Source organism: Crinia signifera, chromosome 3, assembly GCF_055691185.1.
Source record: "Crinia signifera chromosome 3, ASM5569118v1, whole genome shotgun sequence".
Classification (NCBI taxonomy): Eukaryota; Metazoa; Chordata; class Amphibia; order Anura; family Myobatrachidae; genus Crinia; species Crinia signifera.
In genome coordinates this window covers 81,220,948-81,244,316 of record NC_139219.1, presented here as the reverse complement: position 1 = coordinate 81,244,316, position 23,369 = coordinate 81,220,948, and the positions used below count along the sequence as shown (strand labels likewise).

The window sequence follows — 23,369 nt, the reverse complement described above, 5'->3', positions numbered from 1 at the left end:
CAAAATCACTGCAAAAATGCGATTTTAAAAAGTGCGATAATGGGCGAATTTGAAAGTGTCTAAAAACCGCATTCTATTAAATGTCACTCTTGATATCTATATACAGATGCATTAAAAGGTTAAAGTATCAAGCAGTAAAAATACTGGAGGAGTTGGTAAAAGCAGGAAATCAGCATCAAGGTAACATTAAGTAAATACTGTATATTCTATAAAATTATAGGTAGAAGCTGATGGCATGCTATGGGCAACTTCTTTTCACTGCTTGATCCATCAACCTCCAAGTTTCTTTTGAAGATTTGATCTGTCGGCACTTAAAATGCCTTGCTATTCCTGATACACAATTTACCAAGTTGGGTACATTGTATATGGAGCAATAGAGTGAATATTCAAAAGTGTAGGGTAAATATAAAAAAACAAATTGCATAGTTGTGCTGGGGAAGAGGCATGACCATATAACCATACCAATTCACATTACACTGAACAGTAGTTTACATTACGTTGCACAGTAGTGTCCATTAATCACACCACACCTCACAGGAGTACCCTCTATATACATTACACAACATAATAGAGCCCCTTATACATATTTTGCTATAGTAGATACACATTTTCCCACACAGTAGTACTCCGTATACATGTTACGCTACACAATAGAGCAACTTATACACATTTGGCAAAGCCTCTTATACTGGTTACCCCACAACGTAGTACCCCTTATACACATTACACCAGAGTAAATTGGTACTGCTTACCTCATTTCTCTTCCTCGAAATTCTTCTTTACCATCATTATTCCTCCTTCACATCATAATCTTTCACCCCAGCCCAATGAGCTCCACTGCTGCTTATCTCATTTCAATTCCTCATGATGAGTCCTCCTACATCCATCCGACTTCGTGGATCTGTAGTGCTGCTTACCTTTCTGTTGCTCCAAGCCAAGACAGTTACGCTAGAGAGAGGTCTTGATGTCAGGACTAGTCGCTCTTTAGACTTGAAGAACTGGGAGCGGCATACTGTAGCTCACTGACTCAGCTTAGCCAGTAGTTTGACAGTGCTCCTACAGGTGCCCACTGGTGAGATGTACATTAATAATATACATTGCAGATGGTGCTCAGGCTACACCCACAGGGTAATTACACTCTAACTGCATCAACCTCCCTAGGTTACTGCCTTGTAACATAATACGATTTTTAACTTTTGGAATGTACACTATAAAACACCTGTACATGCATTTTTCAAACTAACAATTTTCTCTGAATGGTCTCAACAAAAGCTTATCACATGAAGAGCTAAATGTTTTAGTTGGAAAAGATGGCTGTAAACTTAATTAACTGAACCATGATATACTGTAGCCTATGATGGATAGAAATCAATCGTAAGAATTATTTATTAGAATATGGTCACATCCTCCTGGAAAGTAATCATTGTTATACCTGCTCTATCACCTAAGGCTTTTAGTAGAATTCTTCTGTGTTAAATGTAATTTAGACATACACATATTCTGCATTTACAATGCACTGCTTAGTGCATTAATTGCAGCATTAAGCAAGTCCAGCACTTAGCGAAAAAGACAATTAGAATAAAATATGTTAAAATTATTTTAACAACAACTGTAGTGGAAGCATTTATTAGCTAATTAATGCCCCAATTACAATTAAGTATAATGAAGTGTATTATATATTTTAAAGCCATGTACACTGTTCTATTCATCTCAGCGTCTAAAGTGTTCACACAAAAATTGCAGTTTATTAATATTACAATAAAGTATTTACATATTCATTAATGCACACATAATAAAGCATGTTACAGAGACCATTCCCATTAGTCTCCGCCCAAAGTGAAGCTTAAGGTGCCCATACACTTGTCCTGATCCAGGCAGATCCAGGTGGATTGGGACGAGAAATCGGCCCAAATAGGATGTGTTTGATACCTCATCCGACCCCATGCGCAGTTCTGTGCACATTGTGTTTGACCCTACAGATTGAACCTGCTGCAAATTCAATCCATCGAATCAGACCCATCAGCAGCACATCGCGGGAACTTTTTAGCACCCACGATGTGTTGGTATGATCCATAGGTGTGTGCCAGTGGTGAAGCACTGCTGTCCAGTGGCGTAACTATAGCTCTGCAGCCCCCGCGGTGGCAGGGAGGTGCAGAGAAAGTGTGGACGCCGGCCCCAGGGGTCTGCGGGGCTATAGTTACCTGCTGCTGTCTGCCGGTACATGCCGTCATGGTCCCGTCTCTCCTGGCACCGGCTCCTGCTGCTATTATGAAAACTGACACTTATAAAAAAAATGGTATGGTCATGGGGAGGTGCCAGGGGGAGTGCAGAAAAATTAGCGCAAATTAGGTAGTTACGCCACTGCTGCTGTCACACACCTATGTGCAGCAGTGATAGCTGGGAAGCAGCATCCAGGAAACGGCAGCTGGGAAGTGGCGCCCTGGCAGTGGAGATCCTGCCTGAGGTGGCTGGGAGCTTTTAGCGCTGTTTGCCAGGCGGCAGGGCAGGAACCGCTGCTGAATTTGAAAACATTTTTAAAAGACTGTCCGGATGCTGATTGCCTGAATCTCTTAGCCAATCATCGTCCGGCCAGTCTTTTCAAAATGTTTTCAAATTCGGCAGCGCTTCCTGCCCCACCGCCTGACAAATAGCACTACAAGCTCCCAGCCACCGCAGCCTGGATCCTGATACTGGTAGTTTTATTAGAATCTGGCAAAAAAATATGTCATGCAGTCAAAATCTAGCCAAAAGGCCAGTATTCTCACCAGCAAACACTGGTCAGCACACATCGCTGGTGCATAATATAGTGTGTGTGTGTTAGCAATCTGTGCTTAAGCATGTCACTCAACATGCACACCTTAAGAATTATCTGTAGAATCTCTCTATTGGGAACAAATATATGGTAATACATTGAAGCAAATTACAATCAACCATTTTCCCATATACAGTACACTGGGAAACAGACAATGGTCATTCAGACAAATTGGTTAAAACACTAATTTCCCTATGTGAATGCGCAGGGGAGCGATGCAATCAGAATAACCCACTAAATGTGAAGTAATAGATGAGCAAATTTAACAAAATATTTCCCATTTGTTAAGTATAATCTGCAAACTTTAAATGAAAAAGAGAAGAAAGCAAGGTCACGCTTCCCATGTAAACACAATCACCATGTCTGCCAACACAGTGGTCTGTCTGTACAGTATTATATATGCATCCTCTTGTACCAAACAGAGTATGAGACCATCATGCTGGGTAGAGAAAAGTTGTCCTTAAAGAATTGTATCTACAATATTTTGTTGAAATGAATAATGAGAGCTACACTGATCTGCATGTATAACAATAACCACTTTTCACATTGTCTATGTAATACAATTCACTGGAAACATTTTTACTTTCAGTCTATCCAACTGAATTTATTTTTTTCAACATAAATTTGAATTTTACAGGGAACACACAGCAATATAGCATAGATAGAAATGTTTTTGACCCTTTATTTATATATTGACCCTTTATATTGCCTGTTCATGAAAATAAGTAATTACTGTAGCATACTGTACTTAATAGATTTCACTTGGATGAAGGAGAATTGACTGATGCACATCTCTTTTGTATTATGCAAACTAATACTAAATGGTATCTTTTTTAAAGAATTTTGCTCAGAATGAAAAAGCTAAATATCCTCAGTATGTTAGAGGGTATTTTCAGTGGTCCCTCCATTCACAACCACAAATAAAGTTTTGGTCTGAAAATTTTCCAAGCCCCAGGAACCAACGTCATTTTCAGATTGCACTATCCTATAAAAGCCTAACATCTACTCTTCCACATTTTTGTCACAGAGGGTGAAAAGGGTTTTATACTTTAAGGGAGTTAATAAAGATAACTTTTTTTGAGACAGTAAGAAAGATAGTCAGGGCTGTAAATATACACAAATGGAATTATTTTATAATGTTGGGGCTATTTAATAATTGGGTTGATATAGATATTTATCGCAAGGTGTTAATTGTATTAATTACTTTGCACTGAGTGGGATTGTTACAATGATGTTGATATAGTTAATCATTTTAAGTGTTCTTGATGAGGGTATAAATAATATTCTGTACTATACATTGGTAATTGATGCTCTATATATTGTATGAAAGCCACTGATATTATGGCCCTTATTCAGATCTGATTGCAGTACAAATTTATTCTCAAAATAGGCAAAAACATGCGCACTAAAGGTGGGGCAGATGTAACATGTTATTTTGTGTCTGTTCAGGGTAAATACTGGCTGCATTATTTTTACACTGCAATTTAAATTACAGTTTCAACACACCCCGCCCAAATTGAACTCCATCTGCACATGTTACCTGCAGTGCACATTTTGAGAACAAATTTGTACTGCTATCAGATCTGAATAAGGGCCTATATGTATTCAGGGGTGTAATTAAAACTCTGTGGTGGCACAGTCTTTAGTGGAAAAAAGTGGGGGCACAGTGTATAGTGGTGTGGGGGTGTCAGCACAGTGTATATTGGGGGCCCACAGTGTAAAATGGGGACACATTGTATAGCAGTGGCAGTGTGTATAGTGGGGGGAGTGGGGCACAAGGCACATAATTGGAGGGTGGGTAGTCATCCTGCACCTTGCACAGTGGTTCCAGTGGCAGTGGGCTGGGGTCTTGCAGCTGGCATGCTGAGGCAACAGACCAAGCAGACACCACAGACACAAGAGTGCAGGCAGGGCAGCAGGATGGAGATAACATTCTGAATATTCAGATGGCAGCTCTCTCCCCACTCATTTCACCGAAGGCCTGGCTGGCTCTTCACCTCCTTTTTTGCATTGGATGAGGATAGTGGGAGCAGTGACTGAGAGTGGGCTAGGTCATCCCTGTCTGCGGCTCCCACCATGCACAGGGTGCTCAATGTGTACTGAGCTGTGCACTGACACCACCTCTCCAGACATCTGACAGGCTCAGCCTGGAGGAGTGACTGTGGGTGCAAGGGGATGGGAAACTCCCCTGTTCCCTCATCAGGTTGCCCCCTCTCTAGTTTAATATGTAGATGCGTTCACTCTGCAAGCTGGGTGGGGACAATGGGGACAGCAGTGACTGAGCGAAAACCAGAGCCTTCCTGTCTGCAAGGCCATCCTTACTCCCCGGCATGTCATGGACTGCACAGCCCATTGCTGTGGTAAAGACTGCATATGTAACTTGTTGCAGGGGGAGCAGCTATGAGGCCCCTGAGACAGTCTTGGTAGTTGTACTATTGAGATATTATCTGCATTATAAGGCAGTCATTGTTTATTAATATATTATATTGCAGTCACTGCAATGTTCTCTGCAGATGTGGTATACCATGTCAATGTATAGAATGTCAACACCAGAATTTTGACATGGCCTGAACATCAATATGGTTAGAAATTCAACATGTGATATTAATGTTAACCTTGAAAGAAATACATGAAGCATATCAACAGTACTACAGTATATTACCACAACTACAGCCACACACATGAAATTATCTGCAATATATACAGTAGGCATTGTGCTGTCTTCCTCAGATGTCTTATATTGCACTCATTGAAGTATTGTATGGGGTACTATGATGCTCTTTGTATTATATGTCAGTCACTGTAATGTTATTTGCATTATATGGCAGTTACTGTTTATAGGTAGAGGGAGTATCTATCTTTTACTGGGGGCAAGGAATTCCAAACTCTGTTTTTGTCTCAGGTAGTAAACTATGATAATTTAGATTAATACATTGCGATTTGGAACTTAATTATGTATTTACAAATGAACTAAAACTGTAGTCTGTAAAAAATATGGTCCCAATAATAAAAGTGAGAAAATACAGTTGTAATTTAGAATAATAGTGTCTTTCATTAATAAATATAAAAAGTACATAAAATCATTGCCTTGTGATTAATTTCAATTAGCTAATAAGATATATTTTTAGGATCTCACCACATACAATTGCTTATGAAGGTATCGGCAACACATATAGTAAGCATTACAATATATGAATAACTAAACAAAGAAAAAAAAAAAGATTTAGTACTTACTGAATCAACACAAAAGTAATCAACATGAAAGTTGCCATGATTATGAAGCACATTCCTGGAAATGTTGATAGGGTTGCTGGGTAAATTCCATTGAAAATTGCTGCACCAATAAGTAAACAAGTAGTTTCAACAGATGCCATAATGGAAAACATGGCACCTAAACAAAAAAAAATAGATAGAAAAAAAACATTATACACTACAGTATGCACTTTTTTTAAAAAAAGTATGTTTAATACATTAGCAGGGCATTCAAAAGACTCAGGGGTTTATTTACTAAGATGGGAGTTATTTTGAATATAGGATGCTGCTATGTGCAACCAATCAGACTATCTATTGGTTTCTAGAAGATGCTAAACAAAGAAAAAGTAGATTCTGATTGGTTGATATGGGCAACATCCCATCTTCAATATAACTCCCATCTTATAAAATAATTTACTGTGTTCTAGCTTGACTGAGCTGCAATAGAAATGTCATAATAATGGATTATAAAGCTAACATTTTAAGAAAATTAATAATCCTACATGTAAACTTATTTGAAACTATTTAAAAACTAAAGGTGTGTACACATGGATTGATTTGGCAAAAGATCTGGGCGTTTTCCGAATGATTGAAACGACCAATCACTCAAATTGTGTGTATGAACAATATAGATGACGATGCGTGTACTTGCCGGTCATTGAAAAGAAAGATCATAGACCAGTCATTAGCGATGTGTACCAATCATTTCATGTGTATGCATGGTGAACGATTTGGTAAAGCTGATTTACTGGCTCCCACTCCCCTCCACCATCTCCAAAGTTAGATCATTCATGAGCAATCATTTATACAATCGTTCACTTGAATGAGCTGCTGATTGTCACGAGACACCTCCAGTGGGTCAGAGTTATTAATATTCTGTTTGTAGTTTATATGTTTCCCCTGGATCTGTTGTAGTCCTGTGTTTTCCCGCAGGCACTCCTGCCGGGTGTCCTGTGAAGTCCTGACTGTGCCTGTGAACCATTGCTGCAGTCTGAGAGACCCTGTATTAACACATACCCTGTCTGACAGAGAGAAGTGCTGGTTTTTCCATCTGCAGTATTACAGCTGATTTCTGTTAGAGTGTATATGTATGGAGTATATGTCCTCTCTTATTAGGGGTTTTGCCATCCATCTTAACACATGTTTTATATTGTTTATTTTTAAAATTTTCATCCATTGTTGCATGTATGCAATTAGCCAGGACATACTGTGTTTACATCCTGCTGTGTCTCTGTAATTATAAGTCTGGGTGTGTGGAATTATTTATTTGCATAACATCTTCTTGCATTGTTGCATTCCTGGGAGTTCAGTGGAGGATTGCTCCCATATACTTCTACTCAACTCACTACTACTTGTTATAAAATATACCACTGTCTGTTAGTTTGTTTTCACGGGTTTAAGTCAGTTATCCTTTTGTCCATTTTTTATTTTTGGTTGATGCATTGTCATAAAACCTGGGGGCATCGGGGTTGGAGCAGGCAGGGCCGGCGCCACCACTAGGCAAATCTAGGCATTTGCCTAGGGCGCCGGCCACTGGAGGGCGGCATTTTGTGCCGCCCGGGTACCTGTCCTACGGCGCTGTGTATTTAAATCTGGCGGCGGAGGCAGCGGGGGTCCCTGCAGTTCATTAGAAATCACGAGCGCTATCCGCCGGGCTATGCGGAAGCGCTTCTAGTGTGAAAACTCTGGCAGCACGGCGCACGCTGATCTCAGGCAATCAGCGTGCTGCCAGTGTTTTCACACTAGAAGCGCTTCCGCATAGCCCGGCGGATAGCGCTCGTTATTTCTAATGGACTGCAGGGACCCCCGCTGCCCCCGCCGCCAGATTGAAATACACAGCGCCGCAGGACAGGTACCCCCCCCCCCGGCACCGGGGCGCCCCCACCCCGACTCGCCTGGGGCGCTCCGGTGCCTTGCACCGGCCCTGGGAGCAGGCCTACCTCGCTCCTTCGGATGCGGCTGCTATAAGTGAAGTCTAGCACTGCATACATCAATCGACCACTGGGAGAGACAACAGAGTCAGGTGTGGTGCTTGGTCAGTCTCCTTCTGTATTTGCACATGGGGACTCCCCAAAGACCTAACACTTATACAGGCTCCCCGCCATGTCCCGATGAAAGCAATGATGCTGATTGCATACAATATGAAGTGTGTACTTAGACCAAGTATTTTTGCTCCATAAGTGCTGACTAACACGGAAGGTTTGAGGTGGAGCTCACATGGGTAGTCCAAATTTCTCTCTATTTAGAGAAACCACTGATAAGGACATTAGAAGTTTTTAGATTTAAAGTCCAGTTATACTCAAGAAAGATAATGGAGAAACAAAATGTGGAGGATGAAATAGTGAAAGAACAAGAACCACTTCCTCCTAGTGTTGATGAAATGCCATCAGCATCGTCTGCCAAGTCCGCTGCCCAATGTCATTGTAGAGGGCATGTAAAATCCCAAAAGTTCAGTAACATGAAGAAAATAAATAAATCTAAATCATTCTAGGAGAAACGTAAGCTTGCCAATATGCCATTTATGACACAGAGTGACAAGAAATGACTAAGGCCCTGGTTTATGTTTAAAACTCGTGTTTCAGCTTCACATGATGATCTAAGGCTAAGCCCTTCTCCTCCCCCCACTACAAAAGTGTGTTGGTGTTTGTGATCACTGTACGGGAAGAGGTGTCTCCTTTCACCATTTGCATTCCCTCTGCATATGCTGGAAGGATCACCCATGGTCTAGTTCCTGAATTTGAGATTATAGGTGTCAGTGTAGAAGTACACCAGGAGGAGGATATTAATGTAGCTGGCACTGAGGAGGAAGTTGACAAGGAGGATGATGGGGATGTGGTTTGCTTAAATGAGGCCCAGAGCAAGACATTTTTTTTCCCGTGGTATGAAAAAGCCCATTGCTATGCCTGGGCAGAAGACCAAAAAATACACCTCTTTGGTCTGGAAATATATTTATCTTGATCCGGACAACACTTGTCTTTCCATATGTAGCTTATGTAAAGCTGAAAAAAGCAGGGTTAGGGACATTAGTCACCATAGATAAAGAAATAGAGATAGCAAAAAGAGGGCACTCACCATTTGACAGAACTTGGAAAAAAATACATTTATTCCGGCAACTTACATCAGTGGCTTGTCAACATTTCGGTCTGCATCTCAGACCTTTTTTAAGACACTTGGCCATGCATTAGTATGAGATCCTAGGAGACCTAACTACAACTGGCCCTGGAGCGGGTTTATAGAACCATATAGACAGGAAGCTCAATGATTCAGCCATTCACAGGACAGCATAGATAGCTATAGATTCGCCAACCGTCAGCCGCCAAAAGGGGACACGCGCTCACGAGATGCTCTTGTGCCCTGTTCCAACGGAGCCCTCTGCCACCATCTGCAGCTCCCCCAATCCGAAGGAGCCCTCCCACACCCTCTGCAGCTCCCCCGTGTTGATGGGGGTACGCATGTGTGACGCTCACTCCCGTCAGATGAGTGCCTCTCTGCCAGCCTGGCGATTCCCAGCACTGTTTGAAAGGCGCTCTGTGTATGTATATATATATAAAAATAAATGAAAAAAGTAATTATTATAATTATACTGTATGTATCGCGCTTAACACAAAGCAACAGTAACTAATTTTATTGCTGCATCCTTTGTATAAATCCCATAACTCAAATCATGCAATGTCACCATTATAGTTAGTACTTAGGTCAAACATATTTTAGACCGGATATGTACATTAGAAATCATTATTAATCTCATTGTTATATTATCAGTTAATAAAGTTTTTGTAAAATACTAATTATGGGATACAGTTGCTTGGATTTTCTCTACTAGATCGAGATGAGGGAAAGGTTAATTACTGTTCTGACTTTTAATTGAAAATGATATTTCGTTGAAATATTTAGTACAGTGGCAAGTTATTTAGCCCTTGTAAGAGAGTTGTTACAGAACAATGGCCCTTATTCTGATCGGTGCGGCCGGAGCCGAATATGCGGCCAGAACCGTGCGTGCGAAACCCCGCCTTCCATACGGATCGCCAACTCCGTCCGTATGCGGTAAGAAGCTGGCCGAACGGACCGCACGTGTATTTTTCACGGAATACGCCTCCTCCATCTAAGGGAACCTCCCCCATCATTCGATGGTCGCAGACCATCGAATGCAGGACCGAGTGCTCCACCAGCTCCCGCAACCTCAGACCACACGGACATGTTTCCGTGCAAAAGCAGGGATATGGGCGGGCAGCTGACATCCGGCGATGTCATATGTCCGCCCCCTACACGTGCGTCACGACTGCATTACCATACGTACGCCCAGCGTTTGCATGGGAACGCCCATGAAACGCGGGGCGTATGCATATGGTAATGAGCCCAAATAGCCCCTCACGCCCCTCTCCACCCCCTGTTCGGAGTGTTCACAGATCATGCGGGATTTGGCCGTACGCCCCGCTCGCACATGCGCAGAGACGCCTCTGCACATGCGCAGACACAAAACATCGGCGGGGCGAACGCACGCGGATATATCCGCACCGATCAGAATAAGGGCCAATTAGAGGTTTCTACAAGCAATGTGAAGGTCATTTATCATTCTCCTGCACCTTCTATGCTGGGCACTAATGCTGACTTTAAAGAATATGTTTGCTTACACACTTAAATTTAGAACTAGCCAATTTACAAAAATGATTAAAACAAACATTAATGAGTAATATATTGTTGAGTTCATCAATCAAACAGTAAATCATGTGACATATACATAATTCGAGCTCACAGCATGATTGCAAATGTGTGAGCTACATTAGTTATAGACAATCAACGTGTTCTTCTTTGGATCAAGTTGTAATAAAAAAACACCATTTATTATTTTCTAGTATGCCCTATAGTTCTATCTAAAAATGATGATACACTGGTATGAGGTAATTACTGGCTTTTAGAAGTGGAAATTCAATTGACTTCATTCTTGAGTAGCCCATTTATTATGCTTAATGCCGGGGCAACCCATACTGTATCAACACACACACACACAGATCCTCAAAATATCCTCTAAAAAGGACAGCGCCACTTCCAGCCTGTACCAGTCACAGATTAGCGGAAGCTTAAGATTTACACACAATTGCACAGACTGCAAAATCGCTTTGGTGGGCTCAGCAATCCTCTCACAATTTAGCAAGATGAGTTTTCTCTATCTGTCTGGGCGACGGCTTTCTCTCTGCAGTCCACTGCAAATTCTCACATTACTGATCCATTCTGAATCAGGCCCTTGGTCATGATTTGAAAATAAGAAATACAATTTGTAATTAGAAAGTAAAATTAAAATATATAAAACTAATGCTGCAGTATGAAATAAATATGTCTAATCACATTTGTATGTGCTTCAGTCGTCATATACATACAATATTTTTCTGAGACACTGAACAAGTGGGTCAAATAACTTTATTGAATGCAGTGAAAGATTTGCTCAATTGAATCAATGTATCATGATTTCAACTTTGGAATTGCAATTAGATGTGATCTTGTATTTACATTATTGTGGACATGTTTCTTATTCCTGTGAAATACTCTACTGTGATGTGTAGGCCATCTTTGGTTTATGTTTTTCTGTATATGTTATGACAAATAATTGATATGAATTATTTAGCCAACTGATCTTGTACTAATTGTGACAAATAAGTTGTGTAGAGGACTATACTGCCAATGAATTACTAAACTTCAAAATACAGAATCTTTGGTTTATTGCACTAATCTACAAGTGTGCAGGTGCAGTGGGTAAACATCATGATCTGTGCAGTATGTAATTTTGTTTGTTGTGCTTAGCAGAGCCTCCACATATGTGATAGCTTTCCATGAATCTTTCTTGCACAGCCTAAACCCAAGCCAAATTAATATGTGTGATAGATATACTTGTGTTTTCTTTTTTAGTTTATTAGCAGACTACAGCAGGGCCGGACTGGTAACAGAAATCGGCCCTGGCATTTTGAGCACACAGGCCTACTTGCAGTAGGTGGGACCCTTGCGTGGCGAAGCTGCGTGGCAAAAAGGAGGCATGGCATCACAAAAAGGAGGCATTACACATTATGGAACACACCGTAATGCCCATTACTCATTATGGAACACACCATTTTGCCCATTACACATTATGGAACACACCGTTATGCCCATTACACATTATGGAACACACTGTTATACCCATTACACAGTGTACGTGGACTTACCCAAAGAGTTCTGGTCCAATAGGTCAGGGAAGCATAGGGCATATATTTCAAGTGTCCAACCTTGCTTTTCCTCAAATGGAGTCTTGTATCCGACTATTGAGGGGGGCTGGCACTGGGCCCCAAATAACAGGGTTCTCTGTCCCCTCAGGGGTCACGAGTATTCAGCTGCAGGTTGGCCCCATGGTGTTAATATTCAAGGCTCACCATCTACACATCAAGAATTAAGTTTCTCTATCAATGCCATGCAGGATGAATCTCCACCCTGTGTAATCAACAACTGGGCAAGCGGGTGCAGACTGTAGTGGCTGTCAGGAGCAAGCAGGCTGATGAATATACATCTGCACGGATTCTAGTCTGTGTATCCAGCTGCAAAGCCAGTATCACCACAATCAGCCTGTGGGTTTGGGTGAAAATGCGGCTGCCCCACGTCCCATCCCCGGCTGCAGCAACATATACACACTATAATAGCAGTTGGAGCTGGTATGTGGGCTTAATGGCAGGCTTTCTGGGTACTGTAATTATTAAAATTGAGGCCACCGGTGGGTCCCAGGATAGAGCACAGGGTAGTCCTGTCAAACTCCCTTCTGTACTTGTGAGGCAGCGTAGGGGGAGCAGCGGGATGCAGAGTGTTTAGCCCAGGGCTCGGCAACACCGACCCTCCAGATGTTAGTGAACTACACATCCCAGGATGCTTTGCATTAGTTTTGCTATGTGGCCATTCTGAAACTGATGCAAGGCATGCTGGAATGTGTCGTTCATCAACATCTGGAGGGCCGCTGTTGCCCAGCCCTGGTTTAGCTGCTAGCATTGCCTGGCACAGCTAATTTTCCAGTGAGCAGGACTCCTCGCATCCTTACATTCTGCACGTGGGGGGCAGCTTGCGGGGGGGTTACGTGCTGCTGATGATGATGATGCTGCTGGAGAGACTGGACATCCTCCTCACCCATGCACAAAATTGGCCCACAAGGCCATCAGCCCTTCTGGCATTTGCCAGAAGGCCAGATGGCCAGTCCGGTCCTGGACTACAGTATATAACAGGCGCTGTATGGAGTACATGTGCTGTATTCCTGTGTAGAAATGTTTTTCTTTATTGCATTGTGAGATTAAGGGGGAAATTTACTAAAGGAAAATTGTAAAAAAATAGGTGTATTTGTATCCAGAAATACACTTATTTTTGACATTTACTATCCCGAAAATATGGCAATTCGTAGTCGTATTGATGTGCTATCAATACGAATACGAATTGCCGTATTTTCGGGATAGTAAATGTCAAAAATAAGTGTATTTCTGGATACAAATACACCTATTTTTTACAAATTTCCTTTAGTAAATTTCCCCTTTAAACTTCAAGCACAATTATTTTTTGCTTTTATAGTATCTATAATATTATTTGTACAACCACATACAACATTATGGGGGGTATGTAATGTTGGCCACTATTTCCGACAGCATTGGAGGAGGGTTCCGACAAAACAGGACTTTAAAAAAAGCTGTATCTGTTTTGTTGGAAACATTCACGGATTGTCGAATTCACAGCAAATCCTTGGCAGTTTTTGCCAACACGCCCATTTTTCGACACTCGACAGGTGGAACATTAAATTCCGCCTGTTGAGTATCTGTCGAATGGAGCGAAAAAACAGTCCGGGATCCATCTGTCGGGAAGTTCTAACAGTTAGAATCCTGGATTAAGTACCCCACTTTTGTGATTCTATGTATAAAATAATCTAAAAATATTTGGTACTTGTGTAGTTTCATGGCGCCACATTATGTAGTGAGCGTAATGTCCACATCAGCATTGTGTTCCCACATCCAGCGTAGTCAGCTTTTGTCTGTGACTGTGTGTACATTCACGGCTAACTGGAGCTTACGCAGTTAGTGTAGTCAGCCAGTGTTACGCAGGTAGCGTAGTCAGTTAGAGTTTGTGTGTATGTTCGCGGCAAATCGGAGCTTATGCAGTTAGCATAGTCAGTCAGCATTTGTGTGAACGTTTGCGGCTAACTGGAGCTTAAGCAGTTAGCGTAGTCAGTCAGCATTGTGTCACTGCTTATTACATTGTGTGGGAACCATTGACCATTTTTAAGCTTAATGCGAAGGAGCGTATGTGGCGCTGCCACATAAGAGGCTGCAGGAAGGTGGATAGTCTCTGCGAGGCAAATTGGTTTCGTGGATGTTACCTATCCTTTCTGACCCTTCTGCGCTTAATTTTTTCGTTGCCCGAGGTGTTGGCGTGTACAAGGTTTTGTGAGTGGCACCTCAAAATCTCCAACAAAACTGCCATTTTGTACAACAATCTAATGCGAGAGGCATGTACCCTTTGGGGGAAATTTACTAAAGGAAATTTGTAAAAAAGTAGGTGTATTTGTATTTAGAAATACACTTATTTTTGACATTTACTATCCCGAAAATACAGCAATTTGTATTCGTATTGATGTGCTATGAATACGAATACGAATTGCCTTATTTTCGGGATAGTAAATGTCAAAAATAAGTGTATTTCTAAATACAAATACGCCTACTGTATTTTTTACAAATTTCCTTTAGTAAATTTCCCCCTTTATCTCATGGCACAACCCCAATGCCGAATTGGTGGACCTGGAAAAATTGTAGAGGTGGACTAAAGTCTATTTGTTCAACGTAAAAGCCAGGTTGGATGTGTCCTACCACAGCAGTGGCTCTTCGGTGGGATATCACGCGACACCGGTGACCGTTTCATCACACCAGTGGCCAGCCGTGACATCAGGATCCTAATGTCTGCCATCAAAGCACACATTGAGCCAGGTACCACCATCTACTCAGACTGTTGGCGTGCATACAAAACTTGAGCAGGCGGGGTGACACCGCATGTGCGTAAACCACCGGTACAAATTTGTGGACCCAGACACTGGGGTACATACACAGCAAATTGAGAGGCTCCGGGGTTCCTGCAAATGGAGGAATAAGAGGCAGAGGGGCACTGCACGCCAATACCTGGACTCTTACTTATAAGAATTTCTGTGGCGTAAAACCCTAGTGGCAGAGGATGCATGGCTTCATATATTACATGCTTTAACTCTCGTCCCAACTGCCGACAAAGCAGCCGATGCTGAGGATTATGCAGCTGCGTTGACATCAGCTGCATCTGGAGGGGCTGCAGTCAGGGAAAAATAAATGTTTTTGACCTTTCTGGGACTTGTTCTACACTATTATTTAACATTGATCATTGTTTTCCTTCTTTCTTCTGTATGTCAGTAAAATCCATTCGAGAGTTAACATGTGTCATCTTTATTGTTTCAGATGACATGACAGGTGTGAATGTGTTCTGGAAACACCTCCAATATCCACATCATCACAAAGCATGGCGAGCAGACGTAGTACGCGTCCTCCTCACATGTTCATAGATCCACTATCCGCATTGGCATGGAGTTCATTATATAAAGCGCGGCAAGCTACGGAGCCGGAAGCCTGGCATGTGCAGCGAGCCCTGTGAGGGGACGCGGAAAATGAGCCTGAAGCATTGCGAGCACAGCAACCCTGCTCGGGGACGTGGATTATTTTACGTGTATTCCGTGTCCCCTCACCATGCTTAGGGCTTGTTTTACGCGTGCACTCGCCATGGGGCGGGATCCCAGTGGTCATGGGGGAGTTGTGACTGAGGTGATGTCGGGAGGCCAGCACCGCCGTCTTGGAAGTGGGCAAAGGGCAGACTGGCCAGCCAGGATAAGTTTCCAGCCTCCCTGCACTGTCTAGCCAATGGCAGCCACCCACTATGTATTTAGGGGATATGCCCTGGCAAACCTGTGTCAGTGCAAAGGTCTTTCTTGCTATATGCAGTTGGAGACTTCTGGCTCATTCCAGGCTGTTGTTGCTTCTCAGTTCAGTCCGCCCTGCTAACTGACCCCAGGAATGCTGATTCCTTTCACAGTTGTTTCCATTATTTCCAGATTGTGGATCCAGTACTGCCTGCCTGGGGCCTTGCTGCACATTGCTGCTGTTTCCGCCAGTCCTGATCACTTGGGCTCTTCTGGATACCCAGAGACTTTTTAACCAGTCTTTCCCATAACTCATTTGACCATTTCCCACATCTTTCCCGTGCCTGAGTAACAGAAGTTACTCTCCCATCTACTCCATTCATTCACCATAACGGTCTCATCTTCCCACCAAAGTCTTTCTCTCCGTGTCCAGATATCTCCTCCATTACCGCTGGTCACCCCGTTACTCACTGCGAGGACTTGTTGCATCCCTATTATTCCCAAGACATTTCCTCAAAGACGTTATTTGAGATTTCTTTGTTTCAGCCTTATATCAAAGCCGTGATTTGAATAAGTGATTTGTTTTCCATTTATGAAACCTTTTATAATAAAACCAGCTCGTTTTTAATCCTACTACCTCTGATCCTAAAGAAGTTCCTGAGCACCACACGAACCCACCGAGTCCTTTGGCCGTGACAGTTACGTAACGTGGAGCCGTGAAACTACACAAGTACCAAATATTCAATTGGTGCTTAAGGGGTATATATAGCACAATCTGTATCGCAGATGCGGATGTGAAAAATTGCTCTAATCAGCAATGCAATCATTTAATACATCGCAGGAATGTACCAATTAACCGCATGAAGCCGTGACAAAACGTGTGTGAAAGTATTGTTCCTGTGAATGCACACAGTTTTCTCAGAGTATTTTTCACAAAAATGCACCAAGCATGTTTGACATATGGTTACTTACCTGGTGATCAGAGTCTCGGTGCTCTCTTCTGGCTATGATCGGCAGCTGTCAGCTGTTACCCAGTTATCTGACAACTTACAATGCACACATGGCTGATCACAGGTGCCAAATCCTGACTGCTCGTAAAATGAGGTGAAAACCAGTAGAGATTTGATAATGCTGTGTCTGTACAGCATTATCATCACAGGGCTGCCTCTGGAAGTTTTCCACTTTCAATTTTTAGTAACCTTGACCTGATTGAATTTCCCATTAGAAGTATGGGAAATGCAATATGAAAAATGTGAATGAAAGTTTTTGAGGTAGTTTTTCATCAAAACTGCTCTAAAAGCACTTTAATATATGTGAAAATGGTGTGAGAAAATCCTTTATCATTATATTATTTTAGTAAACTGTAATATTAACCCTTTGAGTGTCGAGTGATTGATAATTGATTCTATATGGGATATGGTCATTGGGTCACCAGCAAGTAGGTAGACAAGCATTAGGTCGACACCATTTGGTTGTCACGTAGGAAGGTCAACATGACTTAAGGTCGACATGCAGGAAGGTTGCCAGGGTCATTAGGTCGACATGGGGAAGGTCGACAGGGTCATTAGGTTGATAAGTTTTTACAGCACATCGTCACACAGCACAGCGTCTCAACTTCAGTTCCCTGTGACTGAGCCATCAGCAAATCAAAGCTCGCGGGCTGGCTCCTGATTGGCTGCCGGCCCGCGAGCTCTGATTGGCTGATGGCGGCACATGAATACACACTAAGGGAAAGGAGAGACGTGCGATGCGCTCTCCTCCCCTCAGAGCTAGCAGTGGCGGAGATCAATGGAGGGAGGGAGGCAGGGACGGATGGGTGGACAGGCAGGCGGCGGGCATCTGCAGTGGCGGCCGCCAAGTCATGACATTCTGACGCGTTGGTGTCATGACGTCAGTATGCAAATGATGCGGCGGCCAGTATGACGGACTGGGAGGGTGGCAGTGGGGCGGACACAACATTAACATTTACTGCAGCACAATATAGGCCCACAGGTCCATCGGCCCTTCTGGCATTTGCCAGAAGTGCCAGATGGCCAGTCCGGCCCTAGAAAGAAGTATATCAATTGATATGAAGAGGGCACTCCACAGTGTGCTGATGTGGCAGATAGTTGCTATCACAATTACTGGGGTAGTAGCTCCCCCAGTCAAGAACAAGAGAAAAAAATACAATAATGGGTGACATCCCTAAAACAGTATTATAATAAAAATGACATATTAATCATATATTAATATTTATATTAAAAACAATATAAGCTTTAAAATAAAATTAAAAATATATTGAGGTCTGTAAATTTGAAAATACCACGTATATTGCAAGTATATATTCACCCACATTGAATACTGTGAATGTAATTCCTATGTAAGAGTCCATTCCTATAGGGCCCAATGGTGTTGATCATTAAAAGAGTGTCCAGTGCCCTGTTATCTTGAGGTCTCGGGGGGATAGCACACTCCTATCTTCCAAGGTTTTGTTGTCCAGCACACCCCTGCACACCCCTGTCCGCCGGAGATGTTCATGGATGGGTGGTGGCCAAGTCGGATGACAGGAGAATTTGGTCCTGGAGGGCTGTTGGTGATACCCTCACACTTGGTGAAGTTCATGGCTGAATTGGTCCTGGAAGGGTGTTGGCAATACCTCACTCTTAGTAGAATGCAAGGCTGGCTCGACTACAATTTGAGGATGATGTAAAAGCGTTTGTGGATCCCAGTGGTGTAATTGGGGATTGGACAACAACCAGTGCTATTTTTGTAGAAAAATAGGTTCAGGAACTCTCTTGGAGGAACAGAGTGGGCGGAGATGTGGGTGGAGCTTTTGTGTGGGGTGGGGCTTCAAATATTGTGTATAGATTTTTTTTTTTTAATTAACATTTGGGCTGTAAGACTAGCAGAGAGGGGTACTGTGATACTGGCAGAGGGGGATAGAGGAGGACCGGTAGAGGTGAGCAAAGGAGGACTGGCAAAGGGGGCACAGGAGGACTGGCAGATGGGGCACAGGAGGACTGGCAGAGGGGGGCACAGGAGGACTGGCAGAGGGGGGCACAGGAGCACTGGCAGAGGGGGCACAGGAGGACTGGCAGAAGGGTTTATTGTAATATGCACAGGAATTGTTCCCTACCTTTCCACGCAGGAAGAAATTGCACCTGTTTGCTAAGTATTATATATTACATATACTGTATATACACGAGAGAGTGCTACCTCGTATCCACTACAGTGAATGTCCATGTGATGCTCGCACACTGGCTGCCAGAATGCCGTGCAAGGGACCACTGGAAACGGGGCAGCCCCACTGGGTCCGAGCCAGCCATCCATTGCCCAGAGGAATCGCCGGGTCAGAGGAGGGAAGAAAACTGGTACATCAGTACATTTACTTTTTATACTTTTTAGCCGGAGGTTTCTGATGATTAATTATTCATCTGAACTTCAGGAACGGCATTCAGGACCGTTCCAGCAGAAAACAACCACCTGACAACAACAACTTGGAAGAATGGGGTGTGCTATCCCCCCCGCAAGCTCAATGTAATAGGGCACCTGGACACATTTTTATCGATCAACACTATTGGTAGGACAGACTCCTACATAAGAACAACATTCACAGCATTCAAATGTGGAACCAGTGGGTGGATATATACTTGCAATATATGTGGTATTATTATATTTACAGACCTCAATATAATTTTATTTTATTTTCAAGTTTATATTGTTTTTAATGTAACATGATTGTATATGTCATTATTTTAATACCAGTGTTTTAGCTGTGTCACCCATTAGGTTTTTTTTATCATATTAGAGAAAGGAACTATGCCCCTTATTCAAATCTGATTGCACTACAAATTTGTTCTTTAAATGGGCAAAACCATGTGCACTGCAGGTGGGACAGATGTAACATGTGCAAAGAGAGTTACATTTGGGTGGGGTGTGTTGAAACTTAATTCTAAATTGCAGTGTAAAAATAATGCAGTCAGTATTTACCCTGCACAGAAACAAAATAACTCACACAAATCTAACTATCTCTGCACATGTTACATCTGCCCCACTTGCAATTCACATGGATTTGCTCATTTTGAGATCAAATTTGTAATGCAATAAGATCTGAATAAGGGCCTAGGACTTAGGTTTTTTGAGATGTGGGAAAGCTTTATAATGCTGTACTTCCGGGTATCTCTTGTGCATGGTAGAAGGTGATCCCCCTATTATACTGTGTAATCTTGCAAGCACAGGTGAGCAGGTTTTATTCAATTATATTTAACATTCCTGTATTGTATACTATGCTAATCTTTTCACTCGTTGTTTGATTGAAATAACCTTAACAAAGGGAAGCAGTCAAATGGAACCCTGATGCAGAAAAAGCATTCCAAGCGATGAAAGTGGCTTTGTGTTCACTGCCTGTATTGATAACAGAAGATTTTTCTAAATAATTTGTTGTACAGACAGATGCCTCAGAGGTAATGATAGGGGCTGTGTTGTCCCAAACCAGAGATGGGGACGAACACCCTATCATTTGTTTGAGTAGGAAACTCAATGAGCATGAAAAAAGGTATACCATTGTGGAAAAGGAGGCTTTGGCCATTAGGTGGGCATTAGATACCTTGAGATATTACCTATTAGGTAGACAGTTCAGGCTAGGAACAGATCACACCCCTTTAAAATGGATGTATGTAAATAGAGGTCAGAATGCTGCTGTAACTCTTAGATGTTTCTAGGGTTGCTAGATTTTAAGTGTACTGTTGAACATAGACCGAGTACAAGTGTTCCGGCCCCTAGGTTGAAACAGGCGAGGGGGATATGTGACAAGAACACTGGAATAGTGTTTGTAGGCAGGTATGTTTGTCCAAGGTTCTTGTCTTACATGTTTTAGAAAAAGGAAAACTTTCTTAAAATTGTTATGTTTTGTTAGAACCTTTTCAGTTGCTGGAAAAGCTGGAAAGGGCCCAGATCGGGTCTTTGGCTTCAAAGAGGGTTTAACAGGGCTTTAAGCTGTGCAAGAGCCTTATAGTGCTTCTAGCCTGATCAGTGGGGCAGACTGCAGAACCTGTGTGAGAGTGAGCCATACAGTGTTGACTGGAAGACTCTGTGTTTTTGTTTAGAGACAGTTAGAAACGTCTTGTGTTTAGTTAGTGCTGGACAGGTAAGGTTTTTTCTTTTGATGTTTATTTTATTTTCTGCTTAATAAAACTCGTTGCGGCCAGTTGCACCCTAAAGACTGGACTTGTATGATTTTTCAGCTGCTGCTTGCTGCCATCTACCCCAGGAAACAGAATCCAGTTCCCCTAAAGTGTTACTATCTATCTATCTATCTATCTATCTATCTATCTATATATATATATACACACACACACACACACACACACACACACACACATATATATATATATACATATATATATATATATATATATATATATATATATATATATATACATGCAATAGAGTAGCACACACATAATACCCTAAACAATGGTCCCCAAGGCCCCCCACAAGTACCCTAGCAGGTAGATCTCATATACACTTTAATGACAGTGGCACACAAACAATTACTCACATAAAGGTGCAGAACTATGGCAACATTTCAAAGCTTTTAATACATCATCATCAGGGTATACAAAACATGAAAGCTCTGCTTATATCACAGAACAAAACAAAGACAAATATCCATGATGTCATCAGTCAGTTCTCATAAGTGATAAAAACAATTACAATAGTGGATTTACAGAACCATGCTGAGAAACCAAATAATAAGGTCATTGTACAGCTCCCATTGTCATAGTGGTTAAAAACAATGACGTCACAAAATAAAATAAATTACATGTCTCAATATCCATACATAGGGCCTTATTCTGGTTGGAGCGGCCGGGCCGTACGCGTACGTCCCGGGATTTTTTATGATCTGCGCATGCGTACATTCGCTAATGCGCAGGCGCGAGCACTCCAAAACGCTTACGGACGGGCCTCTACGTGCGAAAAAACCTATACGCGAGTGTACGGGCATTGGGGGCGGCATAGGGGCGTGAAGAGGGGAGCGGCCGAAATAATGAGGGAAAATGGGCGTAAATATGGGCGTACACGGGGGTGTGCACCAAAAATGAGCGGTGCTACTACCGCACGATCGACTAAGGCACCGTTCATTTCGGACACAAAACAGGCGGCCGCCAACCGCCATCTCAAACCACCCCTACAGATACCGCATGCCAGCGTGCGCCTGGGTTAGCTAATTTACGCTGATTACTACCAAACACATACACCTGAATGTAATAACCAATGCTGCCGTCTATTAAGTCCAAACCATGATTTCACTACCTGCAAGCCACACACATCACTCAAACACATTGGAAGCTTATCTTTCTATACTTCTCGACATTTAAAGGTTTGTTTAATTTAAGGTAAGAATCTTTGTAAGACATGCTTATATATGCTAAGGTAGGTATTTGTTAAACAGTTAGACACATTCACTACGTGCTTTCATAGACTTTACACAGTAGCACACTCAATCTACACAAGTCGACATGTGTCAACGTGTTCACTCTAATACAAACATAGGTTTTGTATTTATGATACAATAACATAAACCACATCTAACACCTACAACGGATGTTTCAGCAATGTTTTAAGCCCATGGCCACTATTTTGCACATTAATTAATTCAATCAATTAATTCATTTTCATAATTATAGTTGAAAGGCAAGATTTGCAGGTCCATATATGTGAAGGGTATGTCAGCGTACACGGACGTACGCTCACTCTCACGAGCGGTGACATAAGCTGAATTTTCTATTGAAAACAATAGGGACCCGTCCGTGCAAGCTGGCGTACGCTCAGATAGCCGCAAGAAGTCGGTGGGAAGACGGCCGAGAGACGTCCGTAAACGGTGGTGTACGCTCAATTGTACGCCAGTTGTCGGAGTGTAAGGGCTGGCCCGTCCGTGTACGTTGGCGTACGCTCAATTGTACGCCACTCCCCTTTGCCGATGTTTCTGGCCGTACGAATGCGGCTGAGTTGTGGGTGGACTTAACCCCAACGGCCGCGTACGGATAGCGTACGTTAATAGCGAACGTACGCACGTTTGGCCGCTACGATCAGAATAAGGCCCATAGTATCAGCATAAATATACACAAAACATTGTTTTAAAATTCCCATATAATCCTATTAAATGACCACTAGATAGAAAAACAAACAGATTTGGGGCCTATTTCATTTTTGTATGCAGTTGCAATTGTAATTATCTAGGCCAGAGGTTTCCAAACGCGGTCCTCAAGGCTCCCCAACGGTCCTGGTTTTAGGTATATCCATGGCTCAGCACAGATGGTTAAATCAGACTGACTGAGTTACTAATTAAGTCACCTGTGGCCAAGCATGGATATACTTAATACCTGGACCGTTGGGGTGCCT

General features: G+C 42.5%; 1 protein-coding gene across 3 annotated transcripts in view; it reads right to left on the bottom strand.

Moving 5' to 3' along the window:
* Positions 1–23,369, bottom strand: part of LOC146063590 (proton-coupled folate transporter-like) — a 364,667-nt gene that overhangs the window by 70,928 nt on the left and 270,370 nt on the right. For 2 of the 3 annotated variants that reach the window (XM_083176104.1, XM_083176106.1), the window contains one exon: positions 6,047–6,203. In XM_083176104.1, the coding sequence (XP_083032230.1) occupies positions 6,047–6,203 (157 nt within the window). Of the gene's footprint in view, positions 1–6,042; positions 6,204–23,369 lie in introns of those variants that run through there. The other variant, XM_083176105.1, reaches the window with a different exon arrangement.